This window comes from Neoarius graeffei, chromosome 12, assembly GCF_027579695.1.
Source record: "Neoarius graeffei isolate fNeoGra1 chromosome 12, fNeoGra1.pri, whole genome shotgun sequence".
In the NCBI taxonomy this organism is placed as follows: Eukaryota; Metazoa; Chordata; class Actinopteri; order Siluriformes; family Ariidae; genus Neoarius; species Neoarius graeffei.
Genome location: NC_083580.1, coordinates 13,162,309 through 13,174,557, shown reverse-complemented (window position 1 = coordinate 13,174,557; position 12,249 = coordinate 13,162,309). Strand labels below are relative to the sequence as shown.

Sequence of the window (12,249 nt, the reverse complement as noted above, 5' to 3'; positions counted from 1 at the left end):
ACCTCGACCACCTGAAACGCCTTACATCCAACATTGAGCAGATCCTTCAAGCAGGAGGGTTCTTCATGAAGCCCTGGATCTACTCGGATCAAAGTGGGAGGAGCGAGTCGAGAGGTGAGAAGATCGAGTCAAACACCATGATCCTGCCAAACCAACTCACCGAAGAGGATAACAAAGCCCTGGGCCTCGGCTACACCGTCGACAATGACAAGTTACATGTCATGGTTGCAGTGAACTTCTCCAAGAGGAGGAAGAAAATGCGCCTCGGCCAGGACTTGTTGAAAGAACAAGTGAGAGAACAAACCCCCCTTGACCATAAAGGTGACCCTGTGAAAGCAGAAGTGTGCGGAGCAGTCTTTGCAGCACGGCTGAAGAACTACTTCCAAAAGCACTGCCGAATCGAGGTCAAGAGGTGGTATCATCTAGTCGACAGCCAGACCATCTTGGGTGCCATACAGTGTGAAAGTTATGGATACCAAACCTTCTACGCAAACAGAGTTGGTGAGATCCAGAGCAGCACTGACATCCGAGATTGGTGGTGGATTCCAGGTGCCGAGAACATTGCAGATATTATCACCCGAGGGGCCAGTCCTGATGACCTAATCGAGAAATCCAAGTGGCAGTCAGGTCCGCAGTTCCTTCAGCTTCCTGAGAGTGAGTGGCCAAAAAAGTCAGCGAAAGATGTTGCTGCACAGGCAAGAGACAACGTCACAAAAATGCAGAAGAAAACATTCACTGCTGTACTCACCCGAAGTCAGCTGAAGACACAAAGCCCAATTGCAGTCCAGGACGAAGCACAATCCAAGTCCAGAAACCCGCCACCAACAGTAGCAGCAGTCCAAAATCTATTGGACGAAAGGCGCTTCAGCAGTCTAAGACGGCTGGTCGGGACAGTTGCATGGATTTGGAGGGCGGCTAAGAAGTTCCTGCACGCCAAGAGGGGAGATGAAGCAAAGTGGGAGGCAATACCCTCATCTGGCGTCATCACTGTCAGCGAAAGGAAAAACGTGTTCCTGAAACTATGTCTGGCAGTGCAAGAAGGTGTGAACTTCCCAACTGACAGGCTTGTTGTACACAAAGACCAAGTAACTGGGATCCTGATGTGTGGAGGGCGGATACAGGCCTTCAAAGAGGACCATAATGCTGTTCCCCTGCTACCATACCAAGCCTGGGTCTCCACTCTCCTGGCCCGTGAAGCACACAGTGAGGGACATGACGGAGTGGCAGGAACTCTGCTGCGGATGCGAAAGAGAGCCTGGGTGTTCAGAGGAAGACTTCTGGCCCAAAAAGTTGTCGACAACTGCATCATCTGCAAGAAGAAAAGAGCTCTGCAAAGCCTCGGTGGCGGAGGAGGCCTTACCTTCAGTGAGTTCCTGACAGTGCTTAAGCTAGCTGCTAACCTTGCCAACGAAAGGCCAATCAATGCCAGAGTTCAGAGCCGTGAGGACCGCATCAACTACGTAACCCCAAACACACTGTTGCTTGGCCGAGCCACACAAACTGGAGACTTCAAAACAGTAGACTACACCACCTACTCCTTCAAGAGACTGCGAGAAATGCAAACACAAGTTAGCCACTTCTGGAGGTCCTGGAGCCAACTTGCAGGTCCGAACCTGTTCATCCGCAGCAAGTGGCACACTGCAAAAAGGAATGTTGCCGTCGGAGACATAGTGTGGCTCTGCGACCAAAACGCACTGAGGGGGCAATTCAAGCTTGCAAGAGTGGTCAGCGTGAATGCAGACTCCAAAGGCATTGTCCGGGATGCCCATGTGAAAGTCCCCCTAGGTGGACGTGCTCGAGTGAAGACTCCAAAGCCAACCGAAAAGTCCTGGGACCCACAGGGTACCACACTGCATCGGGATGTGCGACGCCTCATTGTCCTCCTCCCAGTGGAGGAACAAGTCAGCACAGACCAGCTCGCCTGATGGGTGCGATCTTCCTGTGTCGCGCCACACCAAGATCGAGTGGGAGGTGTTGCGGCGACCTGCCACAAGGAGTGCCTGAACGCAGGCTCACATGATTGACAGCTGCCTCCGCCACTTCCTGCTACACTGAAACGCTAGTTAGCAGGGCAGCCAATCACAACGCTAGTTAGCAGGGCAGCGGTCGTTCTAGAACGCTAAGCAGAATTAACATTCAGTTTGTAACGAAGCAGCAGCGCAGCAGCTGCAAAGAGAATTCGCTACTAACACAAACTTTACAGCACATCAGGGAAAAAAGGACAAAAAAGGCTACCGGTAAACCCACTGAACTTATTTATATGCAAACGCTGCGCTCGCAGTAATCCGTGGGCATGAGAAATGTTTGTTCCTTACCTGTGACTGGTTTAATGGTTTAAACTTTCTTTACCAGTGGCGTGTAGTAAAAGACCTTCAGTTAAAGTGAACAAACTGCCTGTGAAAGGGCTAATGGTTAAAATGGTTCTTAGTTTAAAACTGTTTTTCTGTTCATTTATATTTGTTCAGCAACATATTACCTGAATTATTAAAAATGGTTAAAATATACCTAATTTACCTTATACATAAATATTTATATATTGTTGCCTAATTAACTTGGGTTTTGTTATAGAAAAACAAGCATTTATTCATACATGCTTTGTTGTAGAAAAACAGGCATTTATTCATACATTTATTTTATGTTTGTATGTTTTTAAAGGTTTTTCACCTTCTAACTTTGGCTTCAAGCTCCAAGCTTCTAGCTTCTACTTCTGATTCTACCTCTGATTCTACTTCTGATTCTAACGTCAGTTCCACTGAAAACCAATAAAATACAAGAAGAGTGGAATCCTGTGTCCAAGTCCTTCCCTTTCAAGTGTGGGAAACCCTGATGCTCACATACACTTGACAGACACCATCGACAGTGATATTCCCGATGTTTCACAGAGATGTGAAGTTAGACCCGATCAATTCGAACCGATAGCTGGAAATTCACATGAACATGGATCTTGTCTTTACTCTGACGGGTCAGATGATTCTGAGAGTGAGAGTTCATTCAGCCCTCATGAAACTGAAAGCGGTCGGCTCGATAACACTTCCTGGTAAGTTGAAAACAATTCTGCTCAAAGGCTAATGATCTGTTGAAAGAAGTATTATTTTTGTATCATACATTGAAAGTTCATCATAGATCTAGCTAAAGTCCATTGCAAGCTAGTTTTTTTTTTGCTGATATTTTTCGAGATTGATTGAGATACAATGCTTCCAGAGTCCGAGATGAAAACATTCAAAATGGCGAAACGAGTCAGAATTATGATAATCAATAATTGATACACCCAAAATTATAATACTAATCCTTACCTCGGCTTTCAGTCGCTTAGCGCAGAGGTCTTCAACAGGGGGGTCGCGAAATCGCACCGGATCACTCATATCAACAAAAATATTCCTGCCCTGTCCCCTGGCCTCCGTGCAGGGATGCAAACAGCGCGCCTTTCGGCGGATGCCGCCTTTTTCACGGCTGAATTGCGCAGATCCGATTAAAAAAAAAAAAAACAGCAATATTAATTCATGAAACATGAAGTATAAGGATGAGAAAAAAACAGTTTAAATAGGGAAGCTGCGCACATTTGTGCAGCCTGGCGCAAATGTGCGCAGCTTCCTGATTTAAACTGTTTTTTTTCTCATCCTTATACTTCCTGTTTCATGAATTAATATCGCTCAGTACCTGAGTATTAATGTTGAAAGAATCCTCAGTGAAATGGTCCGAACACAGTTTGTGGGAAACAGTACAGTAGGTGCAAAGTTTTTTCTACGGCAGTAGTGAGCCCACACTTTCCTCAGCTTCGGGTCCTTGGGGAATGCAAAAAAACTTACTCCAGGGCATTTCCCATTGGAATTATTGCAACCATAAGCAGCACAATACACCATGATGTCCAATGTACTTTAAAGACTATAAAAACAATTTTTTTGTCACCCACTTCTCCATTCATCTACCCGCTTGTGCTGTGCCCGAAAGTTTTTGTGACGTATGATCACGTGACAGCGGCTCTTCCGGTTGTAAATTATGCATATCGGAAGTCGAGCAGAAATGCCATATAATCACGAATATAACGATTTTGCTGAATTTAATAAATGATTTTGTATTTGTTGATGCAATTAATTCATATTTTTAATGGAAAGAAACTGATATAGCGTGCATTTATGTTTCATGTCTCATATCCTTTAAAGTATGCATGCTTGCTGTGGCCGAGGAGGTGTGTCCCGACAAGAAGGATGCGCTCGACGCGGCGAGTCTCTCCGCACCTACTATGACCAGGTGAACCGAAGATTTGGGGGACAACATGTATGACCAGCTGAATGAGAAAGTGTCAGAATTCGAGTTTTTTGCTTTGGCCATGGATGAGAGCAATGACGTGCAGGTCACAGCACAACTGCTTTGATCTATTGCTCATATTATTATAATTTCACTGTTTTTTAAAATGTATTTATTTTATAGGCCTATTTATTTGACCTTTATTAAGTGCTGCACACAATTATTATTAATATTATTAATATCAACAGGCCTACCTACAATTTATAATTTTCCACTCACCTTTGCCAGTGCCAATCACCTCAACTAGGCAGATGTTTCTTACCTTGACAGCTTTGATGTTATTTTCATTAGAAAATAAATAAATGGAATATCTGTGGTATTTCAAATTAAAACAAAGTGTAAAGACTCGATTACTACTTTTGCAAACCACTAGTAAAGATAAACAAATATGTGCCAGGAATCAAGTGTTGGTATAGTAGTGTGGATGGCTGTGCCAGGCTAGTAATCTCTACTACACAATGAGGCCTGCTGGTGGTCATATTTGTCTGGGTCATACAATTCTATGTTATATAGCTGACCCGACCCCGGCCCCCATCACAGTCAGGAACGACAATGTGGCCCCCAGAGAAAAAAGTTTGGTGACCCCTGACCTAGACCTTCTGATGTTTCGTGACACTTAAATCTTGATTAGATCCATAAGCAAAATAAAGACATGTCGATAATGGACCAAACAAGTGTTCCACCAAATACCCAAACGTTTCTATTATCAGACTTTAAACTATTAAAGGCAGGTGCATTTGAGGAATAAACAAGTCAATAAATTAAAGACTCATTGGTTGGTATTATGTCATGATTTTTTCGCTGACTGTTAACAGAGGTCTGATACAATTGGGTGCATCACCTTATTTCACATGCACTACGTATTCAAATGAGGATCTACATCTGCTGATGTTCACTGTCACCTAGGACATCCCTCACATCCTTGTTCATAATAAGAGCAATTTAATGTAGCCAGTCCAGCTACCTAGATGTTTCTGGACACTGGGAAGAAGCTGGGGAACCAGGAGGAAAACTCCATACACGCAGATACCTGAGGTGAAGTGGGAACCCTGGCCAATTTTCAGTGTTGTTAATTGTAATATACACTGATGTTTGGCATCAATTCTGTTAGCCACCATGTCTGGTCAGACTAAAAACAGAAGATGAAATAAGTAGATGGTACTCACTGGCTCCCCAGGTGGTCCCACTGGCCCTGGAGGGCCTTGAAGAAGGTGATGCATCTTCCCATCTGAGCCTCGCACCAGGCCCCCTGTCCTACCTGTGAGAACCAGGTTTGGGTCAATCCTGCGAGTTTCATTTGTTTTCTCAGGGGATGAGTGAGGAGGAACAGGAGTTGAGGTCACCATCTCCTCTCCTTCCTTCAGCAGGTTGGAGTCAGAGTCTTCAGGGCTTGAGCTTTCTCCAGCAGGAGTTTTTTTCAAAATGGAAGGGACATCCGGATCACTAATGATGTTATCAACAGGCTTCTTAGGAAACCCTTTATCAGGACTGCTTTTCTCAGTGGTGATGTTCTCATCTAGAAGTTTAGAGGTAGAGTCTGGCTTGGCCTCCTTGCTGCCTTTAGCAAGGGGTTGGTGGATCTTGTGGGGTAAGCCACCATTTTTCGATAGGGCGTTGGGATCGATCAAGTCCGTGTACTCATCCACCTCAAAAACATCCCCACGGCTAAAAGAGCTGGGTCGCTTCAAGCCTGTAGGGAGTGTGCCATCTCCACGGGTCAGCCCACGTCTTCTCACACCCTGCACACACACACAAACACACACACACACACAGAGTTACAATATGCTGATTATTATTACTAGCAAGTTTGTATTTTGTAAACTGTATTCCTGTATTTTCGAACTACAGAATATGTAAGGAATAAAAAAAAAAAAATGTTGCAGTGTGCCCTGTGATGACCTGGCGACTTGTCCAGGGTGTACCCCGCCTTTCGCCCGTAGTCAGCTGGGATAGGCTCCAGCTTGCCTGCGACCCTGCAGAAGGATAAAGCGGCTAGAGATAATGAGATGAGATGTTGCAGTCCACACTTATAGGAAATTAATCAACAACGGCACATTCTGATGTGCCCAGTGTGAAGTGGGGTTACTGTTACCACCTCAGAGTTGATTATTTTCCAAAAACAACATGTCCTGAAGTGTTTTATTCCTTTTATACGCCAGTAATTTCTTTTTTAGTTACAAGAGAGCAACACAAGATATGTTTGATCCACTATAGTTATGCTTAATTTTGTGGACCGTCCACAAAACGAGTTAGTTTTTCTTAACATTTATGTTATAAAAGCTATAAACTGTGATTCCCTTTGTATTATGTACCAAAACAGTCTTTGATGTATCCTGGCCCATCACTGGCTGCATGATATATCACTTAGTTGAACGTTTGGTGCCATCTACAACCCCGATTCCAAAAAAGTTGGGACAAAGTACAAATTGTAAATAAAAACAGAATGCAATAATTTACAAATCTCAAAAACTGATATTGTATTCACAGTAGAACATAGACAACATATCAAATGTCGAAAGTGAGACATTTTGAAATTTCATGCCAAATATTGGCTCATTTGAAATTTCATGACGGCAACACATCTCAAAAAAGTTGGGACGGGGCAATAAGAGGCTGGAAAAGTTAAAGGTACAAAAAAAAAACAGCTGGAGAACCAAATTGCAACTCATTAAGTCAATTGGCAATAGGTCATTAACATGACCGGGTATAAAAAGAGCATCTTGGAGTGGCAGCGACTCTCAGAAGTAAAGATGGGAAGAGGATCACCAATCCCCCTAATTCTGCACCGACAAATAGTGGCGCAATATCAGAAAGGAGTTCGACAGTGTAAAATTGCAAAGAGTTTGAACATATCATCATCTACAGTGCATAATATCATCAAAAGATTCAGAGAATCTGGAAGAATCTCTGTGCGTAAGGGTCAAGGCCGGAAAACCATACTGGGTGCCCGTGATCTTCGGGCCCTTAGACGGCACTGCATCACATACAGGCATGCTTCTGTATTGGAAATCACAAAATGGGCTCAGGAATATTTCCAGAGAACATTATCTGTGAACACAATTCACCGTGGCATCCACCGTTGCCAGCTAAAACTCTATAGTTCAAAGAAGAAGCCGTATCTAAACATGATCCAGAAGCGCAGACGTCTTCTCTGGGCCAAGGCTCATTTAAAATGGACTGTGGCAAAGTGGAAAACTGTTCTGTGGTCAGACAAATCAAAATTTGAAGTTCTTTATGGAAATCAGGGACGCCGTGTCATTCGGACTAAAGAGGAGAAGGACGACCCAAGTTGTTATCAGTGCTCAGTTCAGAAGCCTGCATCTCTGATGGTATGGGGTTGCATTAGTGCGTGTGGCATGGGCAGCTTACACATCTGGAAAGACACCATCAATGCTGAAAGGTATATCCAGGTTCTAGAGCAACATATGCTCCCATCCAGACGACGTCTCTTTCAGGGAAGACCTTGCATTTTCCAACATGACAATGCCAAACCGCATACTGCATCAATTACAGCATCATGGCTGCGTAGAAGAAGGGTCCGGGTACTGAACTGGCCAGCCTGCAGTCCAGATCTTTCACCCATAGAAAACATTTGGCGCATCATAAAACGGAAGATACGACAGAAAAGACCTAAAACAGTTGAGCAACTAGAATCCTACATTAGACAAGAATGGGTTAACATTCCTATCCCTAAACTTGAGCAACTTGTCTCCTCAGTCCCCAGACGTTTACAGACTGTTGTAAAGAGAAAAGGGGATGTCTCACAGTGGTAAACATGGCCTTGTCCCAACTTTTTTGAGATGTGTTGTTGCCATGAAATTTAAAAATCACCTAATTTTTCTCTTTAAATGATACATTTTCTCAGTTTAAACATTTGATATGTCATCTATGTTCTATTCTGAATAAAATATGGAATTTTGAAACTTCCACATCATTGCATTCCGTTTACAATTTGTACTTTGTCCCAACTTTTTTGGAATCGGGGTTGTACAACACACGACAAGAATTTGCCCAGGAAAACTTGGTGGACTAAAGCGACAGTAACCATGATGACCTTGGTATGCATGGACAGAAACAACAGTAAAGAAAAAGATAGATTACTGTCCTCTAATACAGCATGCAAGTTTTCCGATTACTCGTGCAAACCATCTATCGTAAAGATCTATTGTCCACACACACACACACACACACACACACACACACACACACACACGCACAGTGGAAGTGCATCAGAAAATCCTGACTCTGGATGTGTAGCTCAGCAGAAGCTGGGAACCTGTGAGGCAGATGCTGCACTGCCTTATTTTGAACTAAATCACAGGAAATAAGAAACAGCAGAGTCTCCTTTAAAACACATGCACTCGTCTGTGATCAGCATAACAGACAAAAAAAAAAAAAAAGGAATGATTTGTGCCTTGTGGCCGTATTTCCATGTGTGGATTTAATTTTGTGGCTGAGTGAATGTGCTTGGGACGTGGTCATTAATATAACATGCTGCCATGCTGAGAGAATGCAGCTCAATGCCAGTGAACTGAGTCATTGGCACATGGATTTTCAAGTTGTTTATTTTGCTGGACCGAAAGGCAGAAATTATTAGTGCAGGTACTGTTATTATTTCAGCATGGTAACTCAAGCTAAGCTTGAGCAGAAACGTCGCTGTACTGTACTTCGACCGATAACAATAGCTCTTTCAGGAGCTCGGCCCTGAACGTAGTCTGATAAGTTATCACTAGATCTCCAAAGGACTGAATTGGGCTGGTGGCCAGCTTATCTCAAAGGGCACAGTGGACCTGAAATGCTTCTGATGCTTTGCCAGGGAAGCCTAATAGCAGAGCGCGCGTCCATAGCTGACCAATTTCTGTACCTGCCAGTGCGAGTAATTCCTCAGTCCTCCATCAGGGGCAAAGACTTTCTCAATGACTGAAACACCTGCTATGCAGTAGAAATAATATAACCATTAACAGAGTGCAAGTCTGACAAATTTAACACTCAGAACTTTTGTATACGAGTGATTGAAGAATTCCGCAAATATAGAACTCGTGATCTCTTAATCATACTCAAGAACGACGGATTTGAATATCAGTAGCTGCATTTGTTCTGTCCTGAATATGGCAAATCTCAGTGGATTACCTTAATGTCTTCATAATGATGAGTTAAAATGCTGAAAGACTGATTTCTGGATAAGGAGTTACCCCAGACATGTTTAAGGCCTGCAGGCTAAAAAAAAAAAAGACTCTACTCACATAGTGAGACATGCCAAGAAGTCATTACTGAGTATGTATTAGTGATGTATGTTCAGGGCAAGTCAAAAGTAGTCCTGTGGTAAACTTGCAGCAGAGAAACAGAGAAGGAGCTTTGTATGAGCCTCACACAGTAAGTCGTACACACTTCCTACACAGGTACACACACACACACACGGGCTGTTCGGACTTGAAAAGTGCCAAGTTCCATAATTCCACCTGACAGACAGTGGTATATTTAAGGGGCGACATTTAATTATCGATGTCTTGCAAGCTGACTGATACAAAATACAGAGGGGATGTACTGGAATTGTGTTTTGGAAAAATAGAAAGGCGAGAAAAACTGAAACAATGCAAGCTTAATTACAGTGGAAGAAACTTCATAGCCTCGTTTTAATTATATCATAGCAACAAAACCTGCAGGCTAAATACAATCTGGACTTAATCGTATGACAAAAGCTATACAAGTCACACATTCTTTTGTCATTCAGATTATACTGGAGCTCTCATAAACTAAATCCACTGTGACTCTCCTTCACTGGTCATAAAAGCAAAATCAAAACTTCTACCTCTTTTTTTTTGCAAAAAAAAAGAGCAACGAAGGGAAAATAACAAGGTTACGTTGGTCCCTGACTTAATGTGAAAAATACCAAAGAGGGTCTGAGATCCCTTTTGTCTTGCGAGAATTACTGCCAGGTTTAACATAAGTAAATATTCATAGTGCAAATCGAGATGTAAATCAATATCCACAATAATCATAAAGAAACATACCTTCAGCAAGCTAGTCCTCTGAACCTGGCGCCTAGCAAGTCCCTGACCCTGTAGGTCCAGCAGAATCCCTCCTATTAGGCACAGCCAAATCCTCATGACTACAAATACACACCACAAACCGGTAGAGCTCACACTGTGTCACATCACAAGCCACAGCAGAACATACAATGAGGGGGTGAGATCAGTTTCACTCACAAAAGTACACATTCTCACACCCACCGATATATCATTCATCCACCCCCCACAGTCAGGTGCGCACACACACACACACACACACACACACACACACACACACACACACACACACCTCATTTAACCTAATGTTCTACATCTGCAAAGAGCTTCTGCACTTGTGACTCCAAAGATTTACACTTCGCAAAAACACAGACATGTCCAATAGTCTCACCTGGATACTGCGGATTTGTACCTAATCATAAAGACTTATCGTATCCTCAGTTCACAGTATGCTCATACTGAACATCATTTCAACACACTTAGTACTGTTACTATACATTATCCAATCATCGGGGTGACTGGACATGTGGTGTTCCTGTGCATGTTCTTCCTGTGTCCATGTGGGTTTCCTCTGGGTTCTTTCATTTCCTCCCACCTTCCAAAAACATGCATATAGATGGATTGGCTATGCTAGATCTAAATGTGTGTGCGTGCGCGCGCGCGCGCATGGGGCCCTGAGATGGATAGGTGGACCAAAGTTTCTAGTTCAACAGCAAGTTTCTACTGCATGCTGTTAAAGACTTGGTCATAAGCTCAAGGTCAGGGAAGCAAACATCGAAGCACATGGTCCGTTCATCATTCTTGACCTTTGGCCCCAGTGATGCTAAGAGGGGAAAGATGGGGTCACAGTAAGAAATTGCTCAGGAGGATATAGGAAAACTAGGATTCCTCAAATTTTGTTTTAGTGCAAAAAAAGGATTGAAGATAGTACATCCTTGACTTCCAAGGGACGTCAAAGCAAAATAGAAACCCGGGTGCCGGCCATGTTGGTGGAGATACAAACGCGGGGTCAGGCGACATTCGATATAAAACAGTCATGTGTGCGCAACTTTCTTTGTTTTTCCACTGCTTTAAGTGTTCTTTTAGCTATAACATATCTTTGGTTGTGGTCACAACATTGCTCGTGACCGTGGCACGTTCCAGTTTTTTAGAATTCCGTCGGAAAGAGGGCGAGGAAACTCTGATACGGAAAGGAGACGAGCACGGCTGAACAACATCGGCAGGGCTGATCTAACAGAGGCTCAAACCAAATCGCATCTCAGGTGAGATTCAAAAGCTCTCTCAATAATATCATGGAAGAATTTTATTTCGTGTTGCTGGAATTTTGCTATAAAATGAGCGTTCTCTTGTCATGGTTCACTCGGTCGTTGTTATTTTAACACGTGTATTGCCATTTCGCTTTTCGGCGTGCCAGAAAAATTATATGATAGAAACAATCCAGACTGGGCACCCATTCAGAACATGGGCTATGTTTCATCCAAGGTCGGACTTGATTCTTTGGCAGCCAAACCAGATACAACGCGATATCTGGGTACTCGATGGTTGGTAGAAGCGTCTTATCTTCAGAAAAGTCTAACTTTTTGTAAATAATATGGTTCAAAACCACACACATCTCTCTGGGGGGTGAGGAGGGGTAACAGGAGGACAGAGGATGGGAAGGAGCAGTAGCCTAGCCTAACAATAAGCAATACTGGACAATGTGCAATATAAAGTGCAATACCTGTGATGACCTGGCGACTTGTCCAGGGTGTACCCCGCCTTTCGCCCGTAGTCAGCTGGGATAGGCTCCAGCTTGCCTGTGACCCTGTAGAACAGGATAAAGCAGCTACAGATAATGAGATGAGATGAGATGAGATAAAGTGCAATATCTCTCCTGCTGCTCCCCCCCCTTTTTTCTTTTCCCCCCTTCCTCTCTTCC

The 12,249-nt window shown here is 43.5% G+C and overlaps 1 protein-coding gene across 1 annotated transcript in view; it reads right to left on the bottom strand.

Moving 5' to 3' along the window:
- The window catches only part of si:ch211-196i2.1 (collagen alpha-1(I) chain), a 235,161-nt gene that overhangs the window by 106,090 nt on the left and 116,822 nt on the right, over positions 1-12,249 (bottom strand). The window contains exon 7 of the mRNA XM_060936612.1: positions 5,472-6,044. Within this exon, the coding sequence (XP_060792595.1) occupies positions 5,472-6,044 (573 nt within the window). The remainder of the gene's footprint in view (positions 1-5,471; positions 6,045-12,249) is intronic.